Here is a 26,142-nt window from a genome sequence, read left to right on the forward strand (position 1 = left end):
AAGAATTCTGTCGATGATTAATGGAGATTGGGTCTAGTGTTGTGTGTGGTTTTTTTTTTTAGCCATCCCTCTTTGGAGAAAGTGAATCATTCCAGAATTTTTTCCTACAGTTTCCTGTACAAATATTTATAAATGAAAGTATGCCAGCATGCAGACTGGTAGGAGAGTAGCAGAGGCTGATATGCAGTGGAACTACAGTTGAACTGGTAAGAGCAGTGATGAAACTATTAACTCAGTATTCTGTGGTTTTGTATTTAGTTCATTGTGAGTGTGTAAAGATAAATTTGTATGAGGCTTAGTTCAATAATTTTATGCTCCTGTATTTTCCCTAATTAATCTAGTATTTCATTAAGATGTTAATAACTCCAGATTACACTGAACCATTGTCACCGATTCCTTAAGGGTGAATGTTCGAACATCAGAGATCTTTGAATTGTAGTAGTAATTCCCATCTTTTTGGCAGTGTATGTGTATGCAGAAGAAACTTGTATGTGCAATGTATTGCTCTTCCATATCCTGAGGGTAGGATCTTTGAAATTTACGCCCTCCTCTTAACTCCTGCGACAATGGCTGAAGCATTTTTCACTGTAAACCTCCCACATCTTGATGAAGAAATGGATGTTGGGAAAGATTCTCCTTCTCCAGGTCCTGAAGAGAACAGTGGTATTAAGGTGGTAAGTTCTGCATACTAGCATCTTATGTACAGTACAGTGATACTTGTACCCACAAGCATGATTGGTTGGAGGGAAGAGCTCGTGGGTACAAATGCTTTATCCCATAAGGAGTGCTGTAATGGGAAAGGGATTAATTGATTTTCTGGCCCCAAAATACCCCCACAAAAAACAATATAAGTAGTATTGATTGAGCAATACCATATTTGCTAGTGTATTAAATGCACTTTTCCATTTTTAAAATGTACTGTATCAAAAAACTGCCGAGCGTCCAATGTGGCTATATTACAGATGTTAGGCTAAGGGCCGTAGGCTAGGGCGAGCATACTTTGTAGGCACAAAAATTGTGGCTAATAATAAAACATTGAAAAACAAACCTAATTATTTCAGTAAATTGTGTTAATGGAATAGAGTATGAAATCATATGTAAATTTACACTCCCCTTTAAAGGAAACTAAATGAAATTTACCGTAATTAAACAACATTTATGTGTTACTGCGACAGGCCACCAGGACGGTGCTATGATTTTGTTTACATCCACTCATTGTAATCAGCTGACAGGCTGACTGTCAATGTATCGTAAGCAATTTTTTTGTAAGTTTGTGATAACAGACTGATAATTCGGCTTGTTTTCAATATATATTTTATTATTGGCAAAATACTGAAAACAAGCCATTAACTGCCAATGTGCCATAAGCAATTTTTTGTAAGTTTGTGATACCAGACTGACGATTCAACTTGTGGTTCTGCTCATGGCCCCAATCATTGCTTGTAGGGACGACATTTTATGAAATAAAAGTGCTCAGCCCTCCAGTTACTTGTGGCCCCATACACTCGTGGGTACAGGTTCCACTGTAGTTATTTTAAATATTAATATACTGTTGGAGTTCTGTATCTTTCATTAACATTTATAATATCTGTATACCTGTATTTAGTTAATTGCCGTTATTGAAGCATTAGTGGACCCCAGCTATATTGCGGCTCAGCATTTGTGGCTTCAGTTAGTTGCGGATTTTTCTGTGAAACGTATATCTTCAAAAATATTGTGGAAAATTCACTAATTCGTGGATTTTTTTTGTATAGCAATACTAACTAATTACTGTATTTTCATGTTATTTTCATGTCTAAATACAGTCGATCCCTGCCTATTTCCGGTTCAGGATTCGCAGCTTCACCTATTCGTGGATTTTTCTGTCGAACTTATTACTGAATTGTTCGCAAAAAATTTGGTAATTCACGGATTTTTTTGTTGAGAAATATTTGCCAGTTGCTGTATTTTCAGGTTATTTTTGTGACTAACATTTTTATGATAAAAAATGAAATACTAATTTTCAAACATTAATATTAATTTAAACAGCAAATTATCAATAAAATGCATTCTTTTTTTCAATGCATATTAAATATTAAGGCACTGTATACAGTACAGTAATTAACTTCCCAGTGTTTGCCTTTGTATAAAGAAAATTGGACTGCTTCAGTACTGTATGAGAGAAAATAGATGTACTTGAAAATAGGGGTCAAACTTGAATAGTTTTCACACTTAGCTGTAAGCCATATAGTTTTAAGGGTAATGTTTTAAGATGACCTTAAAATAATATTAAAGTGTTTTAGATAATAGTTTAAGGTATATTCTGTATAGGATGATAGTATAAAGTATGAGAGAAAATGGATGTACATGAAAATAGGGGTAACTTGAATAGTTTTCACATTTAAGTGTAAGCTATACAGTATATTTTAAAAGAGTAATGTTGTAATATGACCTTGAAATATTAAAGTGTTTTAGATAATAGTTTAAGATTTTCTGTGTAGAATGATAGTTTAAGGTATATATTTGGTGTTTGAACTATTAAAATAATCAGTTATGTTTTTAGAGGTCCCTATCCCCCATGAATACCAGGGGTGTTGCAAAATATCAATAAAATGTATTTTCAATGCATATTTAAATATTTTGCGTATTTAAATATTTAGGTACAGTGCTTAACTCGTACTTGTGAATTCTCAGTGTTTCTCTTGTGTACTGTAAAAAGAAAATGGGGATGGCTTGAATACTGTACACTCTCTCTCTCTCTCTCTCTCTCTCTCTCTCTCTCTCTCTCTCTCTCTCTCATCAATACTGTTTTTACAGTATATCCTTTAATGAATGTGAATTACTGTATCATAAACATAAAAATACGAAACTAAAACTCCAAGAAGTTCATGTTGGCATGGAATGAGTGTGTGCATACATATGTACGTTACAATGATTTACTAATTTTCAAATATTAATATTAATGTAAACACAGTAAAATATCAATAAAATGTTATTTCACTTATAGAATACATTTATACTGTATAATTATATTGATCTATTATCATCATCATAATTACAAAAAAAAAACGATCGTCCAGCCATTTGTAATGTTTACGTTCTCCGAATCAGCTGATTGAGCCTACTACTGAAAGAATTAGGAAAATAAATTTTTAGTTGCTTAAAGAAATAAATAAATTAATGGAATTATTTTTAATTTTGTACACAAAACTAAAATGGGTATACAGAGGTAAACTAACATTTTTTTTTAAAGCAAAATCCCTCAAATTCACAGAACAGCTGTTTCCTGATTTGTCTTACTGATGTAAATATACCTCAGTTCTCTCTCTCTCTCTCTCTCTCTCTCTCTCTCTCTCTCTCTCTCTCTCTCTCTCTCTCTCTCTCTCTCTCTCTCTCTCTCTCTCAATATACATGTCCTTTAATGAAATATGAATTACTTTATCATGAACATTAAAATACAAAATTAAAACTCAAGAAGTTCACAACTCCGTGGAATGAGTGTGTTCATACATATGTAATTTACATGTTACAATTTTTTTTTTTTTTTTTTTTTTTGCCTTTCTTGATTTACTGTACTGTTTTTATAAGTATGATTAACACAGTAAGTACACAAGAGAATATTTTATCACTGTTGATTGCATTTCTAATATTTTTTTCAATGCATATTTAAATGTTTAGGTACATTACATATCTCTACTTGTGAATTCCCAGTGTTTACCCTATGCGTTGTAAAAAGAAAACAGGATGGCTTGAATACGGTATGAGAGAAAATGACTGTGCCTGAATATAGGGGGAACTTGAGTAGTTTTCACAGGTAGCTGTAAGCCATATATTTTTAAGGGTAATGTTGTAAGATGACTGAAATGTAAGTGTTTTAGGATGGTAGTTTAAGATATATTTGGTTTAGAATGATAGTTAAAGGTATATTTGGTGTTTGAACTATGAAAATAGGCAGTTATAAGCATTTTTGGAGGGGGGGGTTCCAACTTATTGCGGATTTCAGCTTATTGCAGGTGGTTGTGGTCCCTAACCCCCGCAAATAGGGGGGGTCAACTGTTAGGTATTAATGAAAATCATGTTGCTTACAAGATGGGCAGCTAAGGAATCTTACCTTGATTAATGGAGGAAGAGAAGGAATTGCAAAAGGAAGAATGTGTGAACATGAGTCAAATGACTTGCACAAAATTAAAAGAATCATGTACTATAGAAGGGAATCATCAGCTATTGCAACCAGGCTTTTTAACATTAAAAGTCTGACATCAGAAATGGAAGGAGACTCCTGATGATGTAGACTATTTATGGCGATATGTAATGCAAGAAAAAGTGTGTGAAGCTGCAGTATGACATAAATGATGAGTGTTAAAGGTTGAAGTAAGGGCAGGGTTATTTTTTAGTAAAGTGTAGTTATTTATCGTGTCAGATAAAAATGATCAAGGTTGATAAATTGAGACTACAAGTAACATCATTTTAGTCAAGATGTACCCAAGTAATACCCTGATGTACAGTATGAATATTCTGTATCATTATGTTTTCTCATAGTAAACATACTGGAAGGTATTAAGTGGGTTATATTTTATAAGTTACTACATACATATACACTTCTTCAGGCTTTTTATGACTGCTGACCTGAATGAAACATGTTTAGGGAGAATTTTTTGAATACCAAACTTTTACTCTGTTGATAGAAAAACTTCAGATATTAGAAAAGAATATCTTTTTTGTGAAGCTATTGAAAAAAAGAAAGGTAATTTAGTTTATCATTTATTCATGTTTTTGTATATCTACATACAGTAATTCATGCAGATGGTTATGTCCTAGAAATTATGAGCTGTGCTTACGCTTTGGTACTGTATTATTCTCATTCCTTTTCCCATCAGGAGGATGAAGGGGAATCAGGTTCTGATATCATAATTGAAGATGAAAGGTTTGCGTCTAGGTCGTCTTCACCTGACATTGAAGTCGTGAAAGTGCTGAAGTCTGCCACACGCATCACAGTTGATCTCACAGGGGATGATGATGATGACACTGCAGTGATTTGTGATGTAGGTACTGATTTTTTTGTCCTCGTAAAGGATTTTTCGTGAAATTACTTTTATATCAAGGAAATAAACTTTTAGGAATTTTTATTTTGAAACCAAATACAATTTGCAACAAAATCATTTTATTTGGGATGAATCTTACCTACTATTAAAAATAGCTTATGTCACTGCTCCGATAGGCAAGTCCGCATTCAAACAAAAGATTGAATGGCTGTCGGGATGACTGTCTGGCACATCAGTTCTCCACCAGGTGTGTTTTGAATGTTTTAGCTCTTGACAGAATTCTCCTTGCCGCCAGTGTGTATAGGCGCTCGTTGGTGTTTCATGGCTGGTTGCTGGTATTAGGTACTGTGCATTTATTTTTCTTAGGATGCCTTCACTGGAATCATGGCTAAGAACATCAGGTTCTGTAGGAATGATTACTGTGTTAGCAGGATGTTGAGTTTTTAGGAGATACACATTGCTACTCTGGCTGCAATGTTATAAAGTGTAATCTTGAGAATAGATGTGAGGAAGTAGGGATTTTTGAAGGACTTTCTGCTTAAGTTCATTAGTATAGGAAGAGAAGAGAAGCAGATAGATTGCAAAAGCAGTTAGTTAGATCAGGTTATCAACCTGTCATTTCTTCTGGAGAAGCAAAAGCAGTAAGTTAGGTCAGGTTATCAACCCGTCAGTTCTCCCCCCTCTCCAGGTCCTTTGTTTGTAGTTATCCATACTGAGTCCAGGCTTTCCCTTTGCTAATGCTTTAGTTAGTACCGAGACTTAATCTTAGCTCCACCTTCTGCTCCCCTTTCGGTTCAGGGAAAGCTTATTTAGAATTTAGAACTGGACGTAAACCTTGTGTTGGTTAGTACAAGGTTTGCCTGAATTGGCTAGGGAACCAGTGCAGGTCCCCCACCAAGTGTGCGATCATTTCGCGTTCCTTATGAGGTAAGGTGTTTGTGCCCTCACTTTTCTGTAGCTTGAGCCTAGGACTGCCCTGCGACAGTTGGAAGAGTCTGCTGCCAGGGAACCGGTTGGTTCTTGGGGCAATGTGGTTCTGTGCCCTCTGTCACCTACCTCTCCGTTTTTCACGTTCTGAGTCTCGTATACAGTATTGCATTAGCAGAAAGATCGTTTTGGGAAACGTTAATTTTTGCTACGTGTGCGACTTTTACTGTCATTGGCACATGGTATGAGGTTGTTAGCATCGATAGGACTAATTTCTATAGGTATACAGTAGACAGTTTTATTATTAAAATAGTAAGTTGTACTTATTCTGATGTTATGTCAACCAAGTCAATTGTTTAACCAATCTCTTCATCTTTTGCTCATTCTAAATCCTTGTCTGCTAGCCTATTCCTCTTTCTCCATTGGAATGCACTAGTTCATTCTTTACATGCTTTTTCTTTGGCTATCGGCGAATCTCGATTAATGTTTCTCTTTCCAAACTTACTATGGTTACAGTATCTACTGTTGTTGCCAAGCTAGATATTATTCCAGCTACTCAGCTTTCTAAGGATGTGTCATATGAGAATGCTCTCAAATTTGTTGACTCACTTTCGGACGAGGTGGGAGAATCATTGTATCCCCTCTCCTGTCCCCCCCCCCCAACATTTCCCATTTTCTTTGGTGCCTTGTTTTCTTTCGCTCAGTTGACTAGTGTGGACTCAGCTGAGTCGCTTCGGACTGTGTTTCCGTCTCCCTTTCATCGAGTCTTGGATGCAATGCAGGTACTCTGCTGCTGTTTCCTTATGTCGCCTCCTTTCTCCCGCTGTCGGCCTCTGGCGGAAGAAGGGTTTGAATTGGTGGATCTCTTTCCATGTGATCGGCGTTTGCTGGAGCGTTGTGCTTCGTTGTATCCTCATTTAGTTGAGGAAAGAGACCATGTAAAGAATAAGTCTCGATTGTCTTCAAGTATTTCGCCGCCCTTAAAGTGTTTGGAGAAAGAGAATCCAAGCTTTTTCCTTCAGTTGGAGCTTGTTTTGTGAGTTTTCTCATACTCTGGTGCACAAAGGTACCTTTAAGTCTGCAGGGACTTGTCTTCTGGTTTTTTATGAAGTCGCGGAGCACCACGTATTGTGATACAGGTGCTTAATTGGCAACTTGAACCATCTTCGGTCGAAGATTCAGTTTTCTGTATCTCTTTCCTTTGAAGAGACAAACTCGAGACAGACAAGTGCTGTGGGCATGCTGAAACAGAGTCTTAGTTTAGATTGTTGAAGTTTGTCTTTTATTAAACTTTCGTTCAGTACTGTATAATTGCTCTTCTCTGTGTCAGCTTAGAGAGTTTGAGATTCCAGCTTAGGGAGTTTGGGAAGCCAGCTTTAAGTGTTTTTGGTGCCAGTGGGAGTTAGTGAGGAAGAGAGATTAGTTTTTAACTTGCACAGTCAAACCCATTTCTGATGATACAGGCTAATATTCTCATGATTATGCTGACTCAGTTTGGAAGAAGTGAGAACGCTTATGCTCCTATCTGTAGTAAAGGCTTATGCTGCAGAGCTTTAGGTGATAAGGGAGGATATATTGTTACAAGTCTTATTTTGTACCTTTTGGGGATCAGTTCAGCCCTCAGGTTCTGGTAGATTGCCAATTGCAGGCCCCCTGGCATGCTTGGAGAGACTTAGGAGCAGAACATTAACCCCTTAAAGGACCTATTTTTTAACATAATTTGTCAAAAAAGATTCCAATTTTTATTTAATTAATTGAAAATATAAATTGTTTAGACACTATGCTTCGTAACTTCAGCATAAAATTATGATTATTTTATGTAAAATAGTGATTTTTAGAAACTCAATTTGAGACCTTTTTATGGTCATCAATGAGTTATCTCGTACAAATTATACTTATTTTGGTCTATCACGAGATATCTCGTATGCTTAGTTTTAGTAATTTTGAAAGTAGGCGTTTCAAGATCAGTATTCTTCAGTTTCAAGATCAGTATTCTTCAATATCACTGTCTTCATGGTAACTTGCCATAACTTGGCTAAAATAATAAATAAATAAAGTCAAGAGACTAACAAATTACACGACATCAATGTAATAAATCAATAATATATCATATAAACAGTGTAAAATGACAAATAAAACAACCAAACTTGCCTAAAAACAGTCAAAAAGAAGAAACAAAACAGATTCTCAAAGTCATCACTGGAGAGCTAGTAATAGTGCGTCGTCATCGTAAAAGAAAAAAAAATTGCCCTTGACGTATCACAAAATGGTCGCGACTAACAAAGGACACGACGTCAGCGTAGTAAATCAATAATATAACATATAAAGAGTCTAAGATGTCAAATAAAACAACCAAACTTACCTAAAAACAGGCGAAAAGAAGCAAAAAACAAACAAACAAACGACCAGGATGGCCACTGAAGTGCTACCAATGATGTGTAGTCAGTGCAAAAAAAAACAAAAAGTCATTCTCGATAACTCATGACTTCCAGCAGCAAGTACCACTGCCAAACATATGATATAGCACGAGATATCTTGAAGAAGCCTTAAAACAACCTTGTGGATCACGAGACATCTCGTATTAGTCCTATATTAGCATTTAACATTTTTACGAGATATCTTGTGGTAAGTTCAAAATTTTTAGAACACTGATCACAAGATATCTTGGGTTAGTCTGGTAAGGGGTTAAGTGATGGAGGCACTGAAGGAGAGTTTTGATTCCTTTTAGGTTACCCTCCATTGGTTTAGTCTCCTATAACTGTTCCTTTGTCCTTTTCAGCAGAAGTTTCTAATTCTTTAGTAGGATGTTGTAAATTAAAGAGAATGAAATGGAACAGGCGGTAATTCACAGGATTTTACCTCTGACTTTTTCCTAGCTGTTTAAGTAACCAGAGATTGGTGCCCAGTGTTGGATGCATTGGGACTGAATAACTTTACATGTCTGTCGACATGTTTTTTGGGTTTTCCAGCGTGGTTTTAGTGACTTTCCAAAAGAAGGATCAGATGTTTTTGTGAATGTTCAGGAGACATTTGTCTCCTACCATTACATCCTCAGTCACACAGTTCCTTCAAGATGTATTTACAGAGAAGATACTGCTGTTCAAGGCTCTTTGTTTTGGCTCATATACTGTACAGCACCTTTATAAGTATTCACAGGGAATGTTTTATCTATAGGCAGATGATGTTGAATTTAGGAGCAAGAATTCTTCTCTACTGAGTCAACTGGATCAAGTTGGCCAACTCTGCCAACAGTATTCCAAAGGCCAAGGATCTATTGTTTCACTTGGCTCAGTCTCTTTGCATTATTGATTTTCAGTTGACTTCCCTAACTCCTCATTCTTATCTGGTGATGTGGAGATGATACTTGCAACTTGCAAGCTTGTCTGCCAAAGACAAATAGGTACTTGCTTCTTGAAGAATTTTAGCCTTTAAGGCAGCTTCCCATGCGGTAAGGGCTTTCTTTGTTAGGAAACATGGCCTCACTGGAGAATCTGTTAGAGTAATCAGGCTCAATTACAAAACATGGTCTCAGCATAAGAGATTACAACTTACAGCTAATGTTCATTAAACTTGTAAGTAATCCAGAACCATCATTGTCTCAAGTTTCTGTGTAGGAGGGATGCTGAAACTAAGAGTCGACTATTTTATTCCTAAGCCTACATCCAGCTTTTGTTTTTTCCCCTCTTTCATGTGACACGAAACAAAGAATTTTGACAAGTGTCATTACACTTCCATACACCATAGAATGGTCAGCACTACACCTGGTAAAGCTGACAAGACGTCAGGGTGGTGGAAAGACCATCGAAGATGCCTGCTAGGTTTATCCCTGGTCAGAAACTAAGTCATAGTGGAAGGATTGCTTCTTTAAGTAAAATGAACAACGATATTGGTCTGATAGTTCATTCTGCGGAAGGACAATGTTTTTTGCGGTTGAGGATTCAGGGAGAACAAAACTACTTACAGAGTGGCCATTACATCTGCAAGTTTGGCAGTTGCTGTGGGAGTAGAGGAGTGTTCAAATGTGGACTTAGCATGCAGATGAACAGGAACGATCAGTTAATTAGTACTCTATTGAGGGCCCTCAGCCTTGAGCAGTGGATGTTGTGCTTTTAAGTTTGGCCTGATTCAGACTCATAGACCTTTCTCCCCCTCTAACTACTCTTAAGGAAGTATTGAGCAAATTTTAAGTTCAAGAATTGCTTAACGACTCTAGGAGAGCCCTAGTAGTCTCAGAGCAAATGATTTTTGGGCTTTCTACCTGTCTCGGTAGATGCGTCTCATTCTTCCGTTAACCCCCACAGTCCGGGTATCTTTCCTGAAAGATTTAAATTAACTCTGTGGCGGAGTCCGGTATCTTTCCTGAAAGATTTCAATCGCCACGCCAAATGTTTTGAATGGAATTGGCGCAATTTTTCTGCTCAAGTCACACCTCTAGAGTATTTTTGACAAATTGGCAACCCATAGATCACCATACACCACCTCTGAGAGCTGAATGAGAGCGATCAGTAGTCCCTAAGCATTGGCCATGGAGGGTCGCGGATCATTTCTTCTGACCCCAACCAAGCACTTCGCAGTCTTGGTGCGCGCCCACAGCGTCTCGGATGATAGTGATACTTTTGTCAGTGATCCTTCTACTAGTAAGAAAAAATTAGTAGTAAAAGAGGTCCCTAACGACCAAAGAAATCAGTGAAACTTTGAAATTGTTGGAAGAATTCCACGATAGTGATAGCTATGGGAGCGAGTCTGATTACGAGAACGACGTTCTCGAAGGCTTGGGATGGGCTGATGAAAGTGGTGATGAGGAACTGAATGATCCTACATATCGTCAGCAAGAAACTGATAGTAGTAGTGATGACAGTGATGCTTATCAAGCTGAAATAATTGATGATGAAGAAGACATTCTCCGAGGCAGAGGGTCCGTTCGCCGACGCCGCAGGCAACGGGGGAGGGTGGGATCCTCTTCCTCTCGCAGTTCATCGGGGGGAAGGGGAAGCGGCCGTGGTGTTCGAACACATGGGTCGGCTGCGGCTACAGAAGATGATGGGTGGACTGATGGGCGTAATTTCGTTCCTCATGATTATGTTTTTGGTGGTTCAGCAGGAGTGACGCTAGATTTTGACCTCGACCCTAATATGAGTGAAGAATCCGATTATTTTCGGAAATTCATCGACGATGATATAGTGCAAGTCATGGTCGATGAAACCAATCGGTATCACTCGCTCCTCACACGTGACAGGCCTCCTGGTACATCGAAGATGAAGAAATGGGTAGATGTTTGTCTCCAAGAAATGATAGTGTTCCTGGCTCTCACGTTACTAATGCCTCATACATCAAGCATCGTATGAGGGATTACTGGGCAACAGATGCATACATATATACGCGATATATGGAAAATTCATGCCACGTGACAGATATCAGGATATATATCGGTTCTTGCATTTCTGAGACAATGAGATGAGGGATAGAAATAGTAATGATAGACTGTGGAAAATAAGAGATGTCTTGGAAATGGTATGGGAAAGATTCAAAAATATTTTTATCCCTTCCAAAAACTTGTTGTGGATGAAAGTTTAGTGTTATTCAAGGGTAGACTGATATTCAAGCAATACATAAGAACAAAAAGACATCGTTTTGGGATAAAAATATATGTTATTTGTGACTGTAAAACGGGATATGTTCTTGACATTGTCATTTATACAGGGACAGACGTTAGACATCCCAGCTAATGATCCCTTGGGGCATTCAGGGGCCGTTAGAAGACGCTAATGGATCCCTATTGGAATGCAGGCCATATCCTGTATACTGATAACTACTACACCAGCCCGGGGCTAAGTACTTATCTCCACGACAACAACACCGGGTTGGTTGGCACGGTCAGAGACAATAGAAAAGGAATGCCCAAATTCCCAAAGGGTATCAAACGAGGTGAGGCTGTTTTCAGAAAGAAAGCTCATCATCTCCTTGTGAAATGGAAGGACCGGAAGGAATTCAATCTGTTGTCGGGGATTCACACTGGGCAAATGATATCCACTGGGAAACAGGACTACAGAACACGTGAAACCATTTACAAAACCAGATGTGATTGTGGACTACGTGAAAAACATGCGTCTTGTAGATAAATCTGATATGCAAATTGGATACGTGGCATGCACTGGAGAACAATGAAGTGGTACAAGAAAGCCCTATTCCACATCATAGACGTTTGTATGCTGAATGCGTATAACCTGTACAAATTCCATACAAAACAGTCAATTTCTCTGCGCTACTTTTCACTCAACGTGTAAACAGCTCTTGACGAAATATGGCCAATTCCAGAGAACAGCCAAGGGAAAATTTGTCGAGCAACCAGAAAGCGCCTCGTCTGGCACCCAGACAATGGTGCCAGACCCACTTCTTGGACCGCCTTCCCGAAACCCAAAAGGGAAAACTGAGCCAGAGGACCTGCCACGTATGTGCTAACACAAAGAACATTGAGGAAAGACGGAGGAAGTTGGTCACAACCTGGTGCCCAACATGTGGCGTGGGTCTATGTTTGCCATGCTTCAAAATATACCACAGCTACAATGAATTCTAGGAGAGAGAGAGAGAGAGAGAGAGAGAGAGAGAGAGAGAGAGAGAGAGAGAGAGAAGAGAGAGAGAGAGAGAGAGAGAGAGAGAGCAAATACAAGTAAAATACATGTTATCATAACTTTTTATTTCAAGTAAACTTTGTTTTTTATTTACCTGGTAATTCACTTTTTCTTTTATGGGTATATTATTCACTTGACAGTCTTTTATATGAGAGAGAGAGAGAGAGAGAGAGAGAGAGAGAGAGAGAGAGAGAGAGAGAGAGATGGATAGCTTTTCATTGAGTCGAGAAATGTGTTGGCATACATTGACGATATATATTTCAATTTCATGGCATTTTACGGTATAACTTGATGGGTATTGTTCACTTTCAATAACTTTTACTTTACATTACGGGTTTCATATTACATTACGGGTCTTTCATAAATACTAATATTTTTCATACGATAAGGGCAGAAATATAAGGCTTTTCGATAACTTTTTTTTCCAGTATTACTTTTTATATACTTTTTTTTACATTTATGGGTATGTTTCATTTTCATTGCATTTTACGGGTAATAATTTATAACTTTTTATTTCAAGTAAACTTTGTTTTACATTTACATTATTCACTTGACAGTCTTTATGATGAGAGAGAGAGAGAGAGAGAGAGAGAGAGAGAGAGAGAGAGAGAGCTTTTCATTGAGTCGAAAATGTGTTGGCATACATTGACGATATATATTTTCAATTTCTTGGCATTTTATGGGTATAACTTGATGGGTATTGTTCACTTTCAATAACTTTTACTTTACATTACGGGTTTTCATATTACATTACGGGTCTTTCATAAATACTAATATTTTTCATAATGATAAGGGCAGAAATATAAGGCTTTATAACTTTTTCCCTGAGTATTACTTTTTTATATACTTTTTTACATTTATGGGTATGTTTCATTTTCATTGCATTTTACGGGTAATAACTTACATGTAAATAACTTTTATTGTATTATATTTGTTGTATACAAGTGCAAACTTTTAGAATTCATTATTTTGCGTGGTATTGTTTGTGAGCGTGTGGAAACAAAAGGCCTTGCCGGGCCAATTCTTTTCAGTCAGCTGTCTCCCGCTCATCCATCTTATAGCACTTTATAATCAACTCGCTCTGGTAAGTACAAAAATTTTTTTAATTTTTTTTTTTGTTCCACGTTCATGTGCATGCTATTACCTTTCCATAGATATGTATTTTTCTCCAATTTGCAATAGTCAATTTTAGCCCGGTCTCAGATGTTACATAAGCGTATTTTAGCCCGGATTGTGAGGGTTAAGGGGAACTCGACTCTGGAATTTAGACCAGAGGTCCAAATTTTATCTGCAGATTCTTTTGAGTCTCTGGAATGAGTTCCAGTGGGTTATTTACTACGAAACTTTTATTTAGCACTATCGGCAGTTAAAAGAGTAATTTATCGCAAGCATTCTCCTTTTTGCCTTAGAGCTAAGAATGATGATAAAGCAAAGTTTTCCGTGAAATGTAAGAATTCCAATTTAACCTCTTTGGTGGTGAAGAAGAGGAAATACTTCTCTGTTGTGGTGGGGCAATTAAAACTTACTTAAATAGGTTAAGCCTGGAAGAGGCAGTTAACCTTTTGTTTGGTGATTTTAGAAACCTAGGATATCTTTGTCAAAGGTTAAGCCTGGAGGAGGCAAAGTTAACCTTTTGTTTCGTGGTTTTAGAAAACTTAAATGTCTTTGTCAAAGGTTAAGCCTGGAAGAGGCAAAGTTAACCTTTTGTTTTGTGGTTTTAGAAAACTTACATGTTTTTGTCAAAGGTTAAGCCTGGAGGAGGCAAAGTTAACCTTTTGTTTTGTGGTTTTAAGAAACTTAAATGTCTTTGTCAAAGGTTAAGCCTGGAAGAGGCAAAGTTAACCTTTGTTTTGTGGTTTTAGAAAACTTACATGTCTTTGTCAAAGGTTAAGCCTGGAAGAGACAAAGTTAACCTTTTGTTTTGTGATTTTAGAAAACTTACATGTCTTTGTCAAAGGTTAAGCCTGGAGGAGGCAAAGTTAATCTTTGTTTTGTGGTTTTAGAAAACCTAGAATGTCTTGAGGATGGGACTACATAATGCAGGCAGTTGAAGTGCAATTTGGTTTTGGCCACTCACTGCCTTAAGTTTGCAGAATTGCATTAGAAAACAGTAAAGCCCTTAGTCCACTACTATTAGCAATTCAAGTCTTTCCCTGAATCAAAGAAAGAGCAATCTGCTAGGCTCTTTGCTTTAAATTCCAGGTTTTAATATTTTGGGGTGCATGAAGGTACATACATTGCATAGGAACGTACCTTTATATCACAAAAGTATTTATTTTTTTGAGCCTTGTTCCCTGAATGGATTTCAACTTCTGGTGCAGTAAGATCCAGAAAGGAATTCAGGTGAGGTAAGAATGTTTCGGGTTTCATGCAAGAGACCTTTATCTTGATTGGCTGAGCCAGTTTTGTCTAACTGCACTACCACCATCCTCTTCTCAGTGTGGGAATCAGCTATCTTTAACAGTAGGTAAGATTCATCCCAAATTATAAAAATATTCATAATAAAATTTATTATTTGGATACTTACCTACTGTTAAAGAAGACCCACCCAGCCTCCCAGCAACTTAGTTGGCTGTCAAGGAGAATTCTGACAAGAGCTAGAACATTCAAAACACACCTGGTGGAGAACAGGTGTACTAGACAGTCATCTGAGCAGCCATTTGATCTTTTGTTCGAATGCCGACTCGCCTATCGGCGCGGAGATATAAGCTGTCTTTAGCAGCAGGTAATTATCCAAATAATAAATTTTACAGTAGTATGAAAATTTATATTCCTTGACTTGTATACAGGCATGGTCTTTATTTATTAATTTAACATATACATTCTTAGTTACAGTACTGTATTGCTATTTACCATGATTTTATTTTATCATCTCCACTCCTCAGTTTTCTGTTGTTGCTTATCATTTTCTATAATATTAGAGAAGGTTTTTCTTGAACTTTCAGATTATTTCGTGGCTATAGTGTAATTTTTCCTAATTTTGGGTGTTGAAATCTGTATTGCTAATGGCTGTAGTGATTTTTAAATTTTCTTGCTGGTAGGTGCCATGATTTATAATATAGTCCTTAATCTTGTGTAGTCCTATTTCCCATCTTATGTAAGCCTTAACTTTATTTTTTGGAAGGAAATTAACCTGTCTTAGCGAAGTATATGAATTCTTGTTTAGCAGATTTCCCTGGCATGGAAAAGAGAGCAAATGTAGGCTTGGAAAAGTTTAATTTTGTAGACTATTGTAGTTAGCTGTTATGTAACTGCCTTGGGACATTAAGAGGTTCCTGTAAGAATTTACATTTCAGGAGGTTTGGAATGGGAATAATGAAAATATTAGAATACTGTATAATGCAATTTTTGGTACCTGAATATTACTGGTACAGAATCACTTTCATTATTGTGTTGTATTTATGAATAATTAGAGTATTTGATTATTATTGCCAGTCTTTGTTTTTTTTTATTATGCCAAGTTATTCTTGAAAAATGAGGTTAGTTTAAAAAAAATCTGCCTTTGCTTTTCTGGAACTGCATTTGGTAAGATGTACTGAGTGTTTTTACCCTTGCAACTTAATTTTTGCAATAATTTTATTTGCTCATCTGTCCTTTAGCCATTTCTAATATGAATATTTTTGTGAATATTTTTCCAGAGCCTTGTGCAGTCCGAAGCCTCTGCTGCACCAGTTGTAGACTTAAGCAATGAGGAAAATGGTTATTGTGAGCCTTCGAGGATGCATCAGGAGCGGGAGTACTTAGACAATTCATCCTTCACTTTTTTGCCACCAAATACAGATAACACGGGTTATACACATTCCCAGTTTCAGCATCAGTCTGCTGCAGATTTTGGTAATGGTACTAAGTGTTTTTATAATTTTCTCACATTTGTAATTTAGCTTTTGAGGTTGTGGACTTGTAATTAGCATAAGCTTAATTAGTTAGGTGCTTCTTACTTTTTTGTGCTGCATTTTCCCCTCCTTGTCCTGTTATGAATGCCTTAAGATGCCAAACCCATCATGACATGCATCTCTACATATACAAATCTAGTAACTGATATGGTATAGAGGCAAATGACTTTGCCTAAATGTCAGAATTTCAGTTGACAGCAAAATTCAGAGCTGTAGTCAAGTTTAAGGCCTATATCTGACAGTTGAGTTGTTGGACTAAATAAGGGGGCATGGTTTCCCCATCAGGCAATTATACGTCTCATTTGTTGTTCGTGTACTCCCAAACTGATATTCTTTCCCCCTAGCCAAGACATCTTTCATTATCTTCACAAATAAAAATATGGAATATAGGTTTGTCTCAACAGCTTTATTTCATATTACTGTAATTATAAACTGACCTTGGTTTAGTTTTAATATTTACCACAAATTCGAGTAATAGCATCTGGTAAGATTAAATGACTGCTAAACCAGCCTTAAAAATCTTTTAAACCCAGAGGCTTTATTATAGGAGAGCATATAGTGTTTTCTATTTGCCATCTCCAACAGTGGCATAATGTAAGCTATTAGTAATGATAGCTATTGAAAGGATGCAGTCCCAAATATTCCCAAAAAAGTTTATAAATCTAAGAAAACTTAGCTTTCATAGCAGGTAGGTGCAGTTTATTATTGATAATGTTGATAAGAAACTGAGCTGCACGAGCAGCAAATAACTAACCATCAGTGATTCCATTAAAAGGGAGCGTTTATTGCAAATACTATGGCATGCAAAGCTAGGTATTATACACGAATAGTGCAGTAGCCAGTGTAATTGAATGAGTAATGTATTTTAACCCTTTAACGCCGAAGCCCTATTTACAAAAACGTCTCCTGTATGCCTGCGGCGTTCGGTGAGTTAGCGCCGAAGCAGAAAAAAAGTTTTTTTCAAAAAATCACAGCACGCTTAGTTTTTAAGATTAAGAGTTAATTTTTGGCAAATTTTTTTTGTCATTGCCTGAAGTTTAGTATGCAACCATCAGAAATGAAAAAAAATATTATCATATATAAATATTGGAATATATGACAGCGAAAAAAAAAACTCCTATATAATTGTATACAAATCGCGCTGCAAGCAAAACGGTTAAAGCTAATGACTTAATTTTTTTTAGTTGTATTGTACACTAAATTGCGATGATTTTGGTATATAACAAATTTTAAAACGATCAAAGCAACACAGAGAAAATATTATCACAAAATGATGCATGAATTAAATAACCATGGACGTAAAAATTTTTTTTTTTTTTTTCAAAAATTCACCATAAATCGAAATATTGTGCTAGAGACTTCCCGTTTGTTGAAAAATGAAGCTAATTGATTGAATATTACTAGACTGTAAGTGTTTTAGCTTACAATTGCAGTTTTCGACCATTTCGGTCGAGTTAAAGTTGACCGAAAGTCAAATTTTTCTATTTATCGTGATTTATATGAAAATATTTCAAAACTGATAAAAACTACAACCATGAGTTATTTTTTGTTGTATTGTAAATGAAATTGCACACATTTTCATTTATAAAACTTTATGTAACGACTAATATAAAACGGTGCAAATATTACGACAACGAGACGAAAGAATTTCTGAGATGTTCGGCCGAGTTACAGCAAGAGCGTGGAAAATGTTTTTAAAAATTTCACCATAAATTGAAATATTGTGCTAGAGACTTCCAATTTATTGCAAAATGAAGGTAAACGATTGAATATTACTAGAATGTAAGAGTTTTAGCTTACAATTGCGTTTTTTTACCATTTTGGTCGAGTTAAAGTTGACTGAAGGTTGAAATTTTGGCAGTTATCGTGATTTATGTGAAAATATTTCAAAACTGATAAAAGCTACAACCATGAGCTAATTTCTGTTGTATTCTACATGAAATTGCACACATTTTCATATATAAAAGTTTATGTAACGACTAATGTAAACGATACAAACATTACAACAACATGACGAAAGAATTTCTGAGATGTTCGGCCGAAAGTTACGCAGCGCAGACGTAAGGAAAAATTTTTTTTTTTTTCAGAAATTCACCATAAATCGAAATATTGTGCTAGAGACTTCCAGTTTATTGCAAAATGAAGGTACATGATTGAATATTACTAGAATGTAAGAGTTTTAGCTTATAATTGCATTTTTGACCATTTCGATCGAGTTAAAGTTGACGAAGCTTGAAATTTTGGCAGTTATCGTGATTTATATGAAAATATTTCAAAACTGATAAAAGCTACAACCATGAGTTATTTTCTGTTGTATTCTACATGAAATTGCGCACATTTCCATATATAAAACTTTATGTAACGACTAATATAAAACAGTGCAAACATTACGACAATGTGACGAAAGAATTTCTGGCGCGGACGTAAGGAAAAAGTTTTTTTCAAAAATTCACCATAAATCGAAATATTGTGCTAGAGACTTCCAATTGGTTGCAAAATGAAGGTAAATGATTGAATATTACTAGAATGTAAGATTTTTAGCTTACAATTGCGTTTTTTGACCATTTCGGTCGAGTCAAAGTTGACCGAAGGTTGAAATTTTGGCAGTTATCGTGATTTATATGAAAATATTTCAAAACTGATAAAAGCTACAACCATGAGTTATTTTCTGTTGTATTGTACATGAAATTGCGCACATTTTCATATATAAAACTTTATGTAACGGCTAATATATAACAGTGCAAAAATTACGACAAAATGACAAAAGAATTTCTGAAATTTTCGGCCGAGTTATCACACGGACGTAAGAAAAAGTTTTTTCAAAAATTCACCATAAATCGAAATATTGTGCTAGAGACTTCCAATTTGTTGCAAAATGAAGGTACATGATTGAATATTACTAGAATGTAAGAGTTTTAGCTTACAATTGCGTTTTTCGACCATTTCGGTCGAGTCAAAGTTGACCGAAGGTTGAAATTTTTTGTAGTCGACATTTGCTACGTCCACTCGGCATTCAACAGACAATTTTAGTCGACGTTTGCTACGTCCAACAGGCGTTTAAGGGTTAACAAATTTATATAGAATAGATTCAAAATATGCATATATGGGTAATCCGTGTTTTGTAATAGTTCTTGTGACCAGACCAAAAATAAAGATTGAATTGCCATTCATTCAAGTTTCAGTGCTAGGGTTACAAATTAGAATTTGTATGTAAGGCATAATTCCTATCTGACTTGCACCATCTGCTGACACCAGCTTTTAAATTTTTTATGCTTAGAATATTTACTTAAAGGTGACAAATAAGTTAAACCTTCCCTTCAGCATTGGGCCTTACCACAATAGTTTGTCTATTCTATAGACATAACGGTTAAGTATATGTCCAGGTGATTGTTCTAGGGCAGCTATTTATTGAAAAATAGCATCATTGCTCCTCCCCAAGTGGCACCCTTCCAAAAGGCAGGAGCCCATCCTGGACCAGTTTTTTTGTATTATGCATACAATTTTCATCACAAACGTGTTATTGTAACAGCCTATTTTTGTGTTGTTTATGAATTCCAGACATCTCATTCCACCTTAGAAGAAAAAACATCAAGTGGTCAGGCAGGCTGGTACAGGCACATACATTCCTTTCAGTCCTTGGGAGTTAAATTTATCAAATTTTGTCTGTCTGCTAACTTGTTGACAGCTGAGGGTGTCCAGCCAAGGTTTCCCAAAACCGCTTTTCTCTTTTTGTTGCCTCCAAATGCCATCCTTGCTTCTGCTGATCCTCCACCCCTTGAAGTTTCACTTTGCGTTTGCATTTTTATTTTGCCTGGTTCCAGCTGCAGGCTGCAGAGTCCTCCTCACATGGACAAGTATTCTCTCCCAAGTTATAGCTTTTTATATTCCTGCAGTCAACTCTACTTTGCTGACCTGTTGTCATCCTATTGTCAGCAGTGATCTTGCCTTGCCTCCTGGTTACTGCTTTCCTGTTTCCATGTGATTACCTTCTGAGTCTTCCTTGTAGAGTATGCCCTGTTTAAGGCCTTTGGCTTTGTGTTCTACCACTCTTTTACATGCAGCATTTTGTTAGCAGTTTCTTCTCAAGAACTAAATCTATCTTTCAATCTCCTATTTTTTGTCTTGTGTGCCCAGTTGCGTTTGCATTTTTATTTTGCCTGGTTCCAGCTGCAGGCTGCAGAGTCCTCCTCACATGGACAAGTATTCTCTCCCAAGTTATAGCTTTTTATATTTCTGCTTCATGCTGCTTGCTTTCTGAGTCTTCTTGACATCCAGTTTTCAGCTGCAGCCCAGGTGTCAGCTTTGCTATGGTTTCCAATGTGACACCTGCTTCTGTTCATTACAGCATTTTTGAATTTGTATTTAATATTTATAGTTTACTGTGTATACATTTGTTTGATCTAATTCCCTTAGTTGCCTCTTTCATGCAAGTTTATGTAAATTTGGTGTATGTTTGGTTCTGTTTGCCCTCACTGTTTGCCCTCATATCTTTGCACAGATGTACAGGTTTCATAGTTAAGCATTGTCATAGCATCATGGCTAGTATTGATAGAGATTCATTTGCTGTGGTACTCTTGTCTGGGTCGAGTATGCCCATCAGCCTCTCATAGATAACTCTTCTCATAAGAGTCACAGTCAAGATTTTGCTGTCCCCTCAACCTGCACTCTTAGTACCAGTAGACCTGATGTTAGCATCTTACCAATTTTTATTGATATCATTCCCTCCGAAGTTTCACTTTGATCAAACATGAGGCTTCTGGCTCTGATAACCCTTTGGTTCCCAGGAACATCTGCCTCAACCCATGATCCTAGCTCCCACCACTCTTCTGCTTATACCAGTTGTCACAGAGACTCTCATCACTTGTAAACCATTGCCACTCCACTAGCTGTTTTGCTTCCAGTCACATGTGGTGTCTCACACCTCTTCATTTGACTGGATCTTAAGGCAGTCTTTATGACCCAGCCAGGCATCACGCTCTTCTTCCTGCTTTGAAGTGCAAAGAGTTTGCTACCCCAGCCAAGTGTGCTGGATTTGGAGATGAGCTGGAAGAAGTCTAAATGACTCTGGTGAACATAGAAATGGTTTATTCATTTCACAGCAAGATGAAGCCTCTTGTAGTGATATGAGCTGGATTTATGGTATGTTAGCTTAGAGAAACAGCCAAAACACCCTGTAAGACAGAAATGTTTTTCTCAAGTTTGATGTTGCTCCTGCAGATGCTCTGGTGGAAATTTCTTGGAACACAATGAGCCAGTGTTGGGCGTCCTTGCTTTCCCATGGAGGTTAAACAAAACCACAACCTTCTTGTTAGTCCTCTGAGATTTTTTAGGTTGCATGTTTAATTCAAGAGCTTGTCCTGTCTATAGTTTGGTCCTTTAGAAGATTTTCGCTAAGTGTGGGTCAAGCAGCTCAGAATCTACCCTCCTAAGTTGCTACTTTGGTAAAAGTAATGAGTTTTTGGTGAAAGAAATGACAGTTTTAAAAAGGAGATTTATTTTTCAGTAAAACCCCAGTTCTTGTAAGATGAATATATAATTCTCATGACTTTGATGATGTTATTGTTCTGCTTTGAAAGTATATGTGGAATTTGCACAGATGCATGGATAGGCTATGTAAAAATATTGGATTTGTATTGAAAAAATAATTTCAGTTTCTAAAAGCTCTCATATTTGTGTATTGTCCCATGGGCTCCATAAAAATGTATTTTAGTATGTATCTCGTGATTTCTGTGTAGTGTTGATTCCTGGTTATTATGTTACTTTTACCATATAAATACTCTTATAGTATGATTGAATCATAGTACATTTAAGACACATTGCATTGTCATTTACCTTGCTACCAGTAATATATGACATATAGAAATTGTATGCTGTGATCTTAGGCATTTTAAAGTAAGTTTTAATGTTCAGTTATGAAAATATAGCAAAATATTGCAAGTGGAAATTGCATTTTGAGAAAAAGTCATCACTGGAAATTTGGTTATTGGTGAAAAGTTCAGGCATTTGGGCTTCCGATCACTAAACTTACCCAGTCTTAATATTTGTTTTTTTTTTATAGGTAATACTTCAAAACCAAACCCACTTGGAGCTTCGGTAAAACAAGAGGAGGATGATACGATTTCTTTGTTGAGAGCTTTAGAGTCGTATGCCAGTTTGCCGAAAGCAGCTTGGCAATCATCATCTGTAGAACCAAGTGACCTTGCTAACATGTATGATAGACAACGTATGCCATATGAAAAAAAACCAAGTGGACATTCCAGTGCAGAAATGTCAACAGGAAGTACCACTAGTGTAGTGATGTCGGCTTTTGATAATAGAGACACAAATTCATTACTAGGTGGAACTGCACAAGTGGGAACTCCCTTTTCTGATACACCATTAGACATGAGTATGTCAAGTGGGCTATCATTACATAAGGGAACTACAAATAATTCTTATTCAGGTTTTCCCTCAGGGGTGCCATTGCATGGAAGCACCAATACTAGTCATACATCATCATCATCAAGTCTTGCATATGATGGATTGAATATGAACGACTTGGACTCTTTGTTACAGAAGACTGAGGGGTTCTCTACTGACTTCAAGAGCCCAGTGTCAACGCATCCTAATTCCGCATTTCAAGCTGTCACTCCGAGCACTTCTGGGAATAGGATACCTGACCTGGTGGATTTCATAGCCACTCTTCAGTCAACACATACTCCTAGTACTAGTTATAATACTGGTTTTAATTCTAACTCTTGTAGTCAAGTTGATACGACCTTTGAAAACCATTCTCAAAGTTCGTGGTATACAGGCTCAGGTGGAATTAGTAGCCAGTCTTGGGAAAGCTCATTGCAGAGTATTTTAACACAGTTGTCTGGTTCGTATGGTAGCCAGTCACAAGGGTTTCCTAGTAGTAGTACTGATACTGCTCATCCCTCATACGTAGGAAATCCTTCAACATCTAATGGAAATTACAACCAAGAATGCAAATCTGAGCATATGAATAAGTCCAGTTGTGGTCAGCAAGCTGAATGTGAATTTTCTAATGTTCTTTGTCCGAGCACAGTTTTAGAGCATGTTAGTAATGTTAGTAATCCTGGTATCTCAGGCATGTTAGATTTGCCATCAACCTCAAAATCCTCTACTGGTGTTGTTCCACAGGCAACTGCAAGTTCAGGAATGAATACAGCTAGGCCACCATCACCAGAAGAACATACTTTTTCATGCACTATTTGCCTAGACTCTGTAAAAACCATTCAAAGTTCATCCCGAAATTTATGCTCAACAGTGTGTGGTCATGTGTTTTGTTCTGATTGTTTGCAAGAGGCTTTGAAGAAAAAGAAAGAGTGTCCTATGTGTAGAAAGAGACTGGGCAAAAAACAGTACCATCCTCTCTTTTTGTAGTGAAAGTTTATTTTACCCCATAAGATTTATTTCCATTTATCTTGGTACCTTTCTACTGTATTCTTTATTTTACCAGAAATGCTCAGGGAGTTTATTAAATGTCAGTGGATTATTAAGGCAGTACTTGTTTAATTTTATAGGTGTGAGGAGTTGTTTTTGGATAATTTTAACTTACGGATGAATATTTTGTTCTTTGGAATTAGAAATCTAAAGGAAATTCATTTTGAAGCAGCATATCTCAGATTCCTAGCTACTCCAGTACAGTCACTACCTGACTTACGAATGAGTTAAGTTCCAGACTGTGTTCATATCTTGAATTGTTCGTAAGTAGGTTTTTAATATGTTGGTTTTTAATATGTAGTGTATAATTTTGTTGATGTTTACGTTCCCGAGTTAACTCAGGAGTCAGAGATTATACTATTTTCACTGTATTTTTAAATCATGCAGTATTATAAAGAATTACTTTGGATGATAGAAAGGTAAAAAGAAGATGAAAAAATTCAGGCTCATTCAACATTCAAAATTTAGTATTTATTCCATGCTTTGAAAATTATTAACTTGGAGAGAATTTTGCAGGAGCAGTGTCTAACATTGGAAGTTCACAAAGTAAACAGTGCACACTGCCATCTATTGACGAAAATACGAACTAAACTTTTCCTGTTGGGAGAGGAAATGAAGAAAAATGAGAATTCATCAAAGAACGAGGTAAAGTGGGAAGATAGAAATAAGTAGGAATATTTTACGAGTATGAACGAGTGCTCTTGTTATTGTAAGAAGACTACATGGTGGTTAATCACGAGACTACTCGGGATAATCAGGAAGGGGATAAAGGAACAGGTTCTTCTTCCTCGTGTTCTGTTCTTTGCAAAATATTCTTATTAGCAGAATAGGCGTGCAGAACAAACTTTGAACCTGTGGTTGGCAAAGGGGGTTGGTCCAAACAATTTTAACTTGTGACCCTGTCTGTTTGTATCTCTGAATGTTTGTAACATGAATGTTCATAAGTAGGGTGGTGACTGTATTGTAAATTACTCTGATTATATTAAGAAAGAAGACAAAAGGTAATTATGACAAATTTGGTATTCGTTTTCATGATCATACACAGGTTCTTCTACTGACCATTATAAGTTATTTCTTAAAATCTCATGGTTCACAAAATTTAAAGGAAGTAAAATATGTCTATCACTGCATAGTATTCCACATAAATTATGTGAAGAAATTGCCACATTTACTCAAAGTATGTTTAGCGGATTCAGGAAAATTTTGCTGACATTTTAGGGAATGTTTCTTTTAAATGTTCTTGGCATCATTGAAACAATTTTAAAAGTAGTGTTAATAAACTCATGGTGTTTATGGTTAAATTTGTTGATTGTGTTCTTTAAAATTCCAGCAATGCTTTATGAATTGGGTGAGAATTATGAAAATTCCTTACAGTTTTCAGATATTTGGTAGTTATTCATTAACCATGCCTTTCCTGAAATTACTGTTACATGAAAATACTTGAAACAGTGGTTTGTACACTTGGCTTGTACGATCAGTGTCATTGGCTTTACTCTATTAGTACAGATTTCAAAAGTGTTTGACGTTTCTATAGCCCATTTTATTATTGTGCTCCACAGACATTAATTTAGAATCACTTGGCTAACCAAGTGACAGGAACAATGAAATGCTGCTTGTTTCAGTTTAGATTGTTCCTTGAAAACTTCCCAAAATCTATGGTGGTGTTGTTGATGTAAAGTAGATTAACAAAACCGCAAATGGGAGTGAAATTTGCGAGGGACGCATTAGAGGTCTTGAATTAATTTGGGTATTTATTGTATTCTGTCTGGTTAATCTTGTTCCCATAGTCATTTTATACTATACAGTAATTTATTTAACATGGAATTATAGAGTTCTGTAAGGGAAACATGAGCTGTTTTGTTCATACTTATGAAATATAACCACCTTTTTATTTTTGTCATATGGAGGGCTTTTTGCTTGTTATTATGGTCATAAAATATTCATTTTAACATGTATGAATAATTAAACATTTCCATTAAAATCAATACAAATTATGAGACATAAAAATAAATGTTTGGCCTTGTATAAATTGATTGCTGTACTGATTTCTCATTCAGAAACCAAACTTGTATGAAGTTTTAATGTAGATATTGTAACTGAATAATTTTCAGCAGTGTTTTTGAAAGTTCTAAAAATCATCTGACTGGGAGGTATTTCATAGATTTCCTTACAAGCAAAGCTTATTAATTATGATATAGTACAAGAGAGCATTAAGACTATCAGGCC

The 26,142-nt window shown here is 36.4% G+C and overlaps 1 protein-coding gene across 10 annotated transcripts in view; it reads left to right on the forward strand.

The window, feature by feature from the left end:
* LOC136829452 (serine-rich adhesin for platelets-like) overlaps positions 1-25,434 on the forward strand; it is a 39,604-nt gene extending 14,170 nt beyond the window's left edge. For 6 of the 10 annotated variants that reach the window (XM_067088113.1, XM_067088115.1, XM_067088114.1 and 3 more), the window contains exons 2-6: positions 111-206; positions 464-674; positions 4,857-5,021; positions 16,216-16,411; positions 22,529-25,434. In XM_067088113.1, the coding sequence (XP_066944214.1) occupies positions 567-674; positions 4,857-5,021; positions 16,216-16,411; positions 22,529-23,856 (1,797 nt within the window). In that variant the 5' untranslated portion in view covers positions 111-206; positions 464-566 and the 3' untranslated portion in view covers positions 23,857-25,434. Of the gene's footprint in view, positions 1-110; positions 207-463; positions 675-4,856; positions 5,022-16,215; positions 16,418-22,528 lie in introns of all 10 variants that reach the window. The other 4 variants (XM_067088108.1, XM_067088112.1, XM_067088109.1 and 1 more) reach the window with 1 other exon arrangement.
* Positions 25,435-26,142: the final 708 nt, after the last annotated feature.

Source organism: Macrobrachium rosenbergii, chromosome 44 (genome assembly GCF_040412425.1).
Source record: "Macrobrachium rosenbergii isolate ZJJX-2024 chromosome 44, ASM4041242v1, whole genome shotgun sequence".
Lineage (NCBI taxonomy): Eukaryota > Metazoa > Arthropoda > Malacostraca > Decapoda > Palaemonidae > Macrobrachium > Macrobrachium rosenbergii.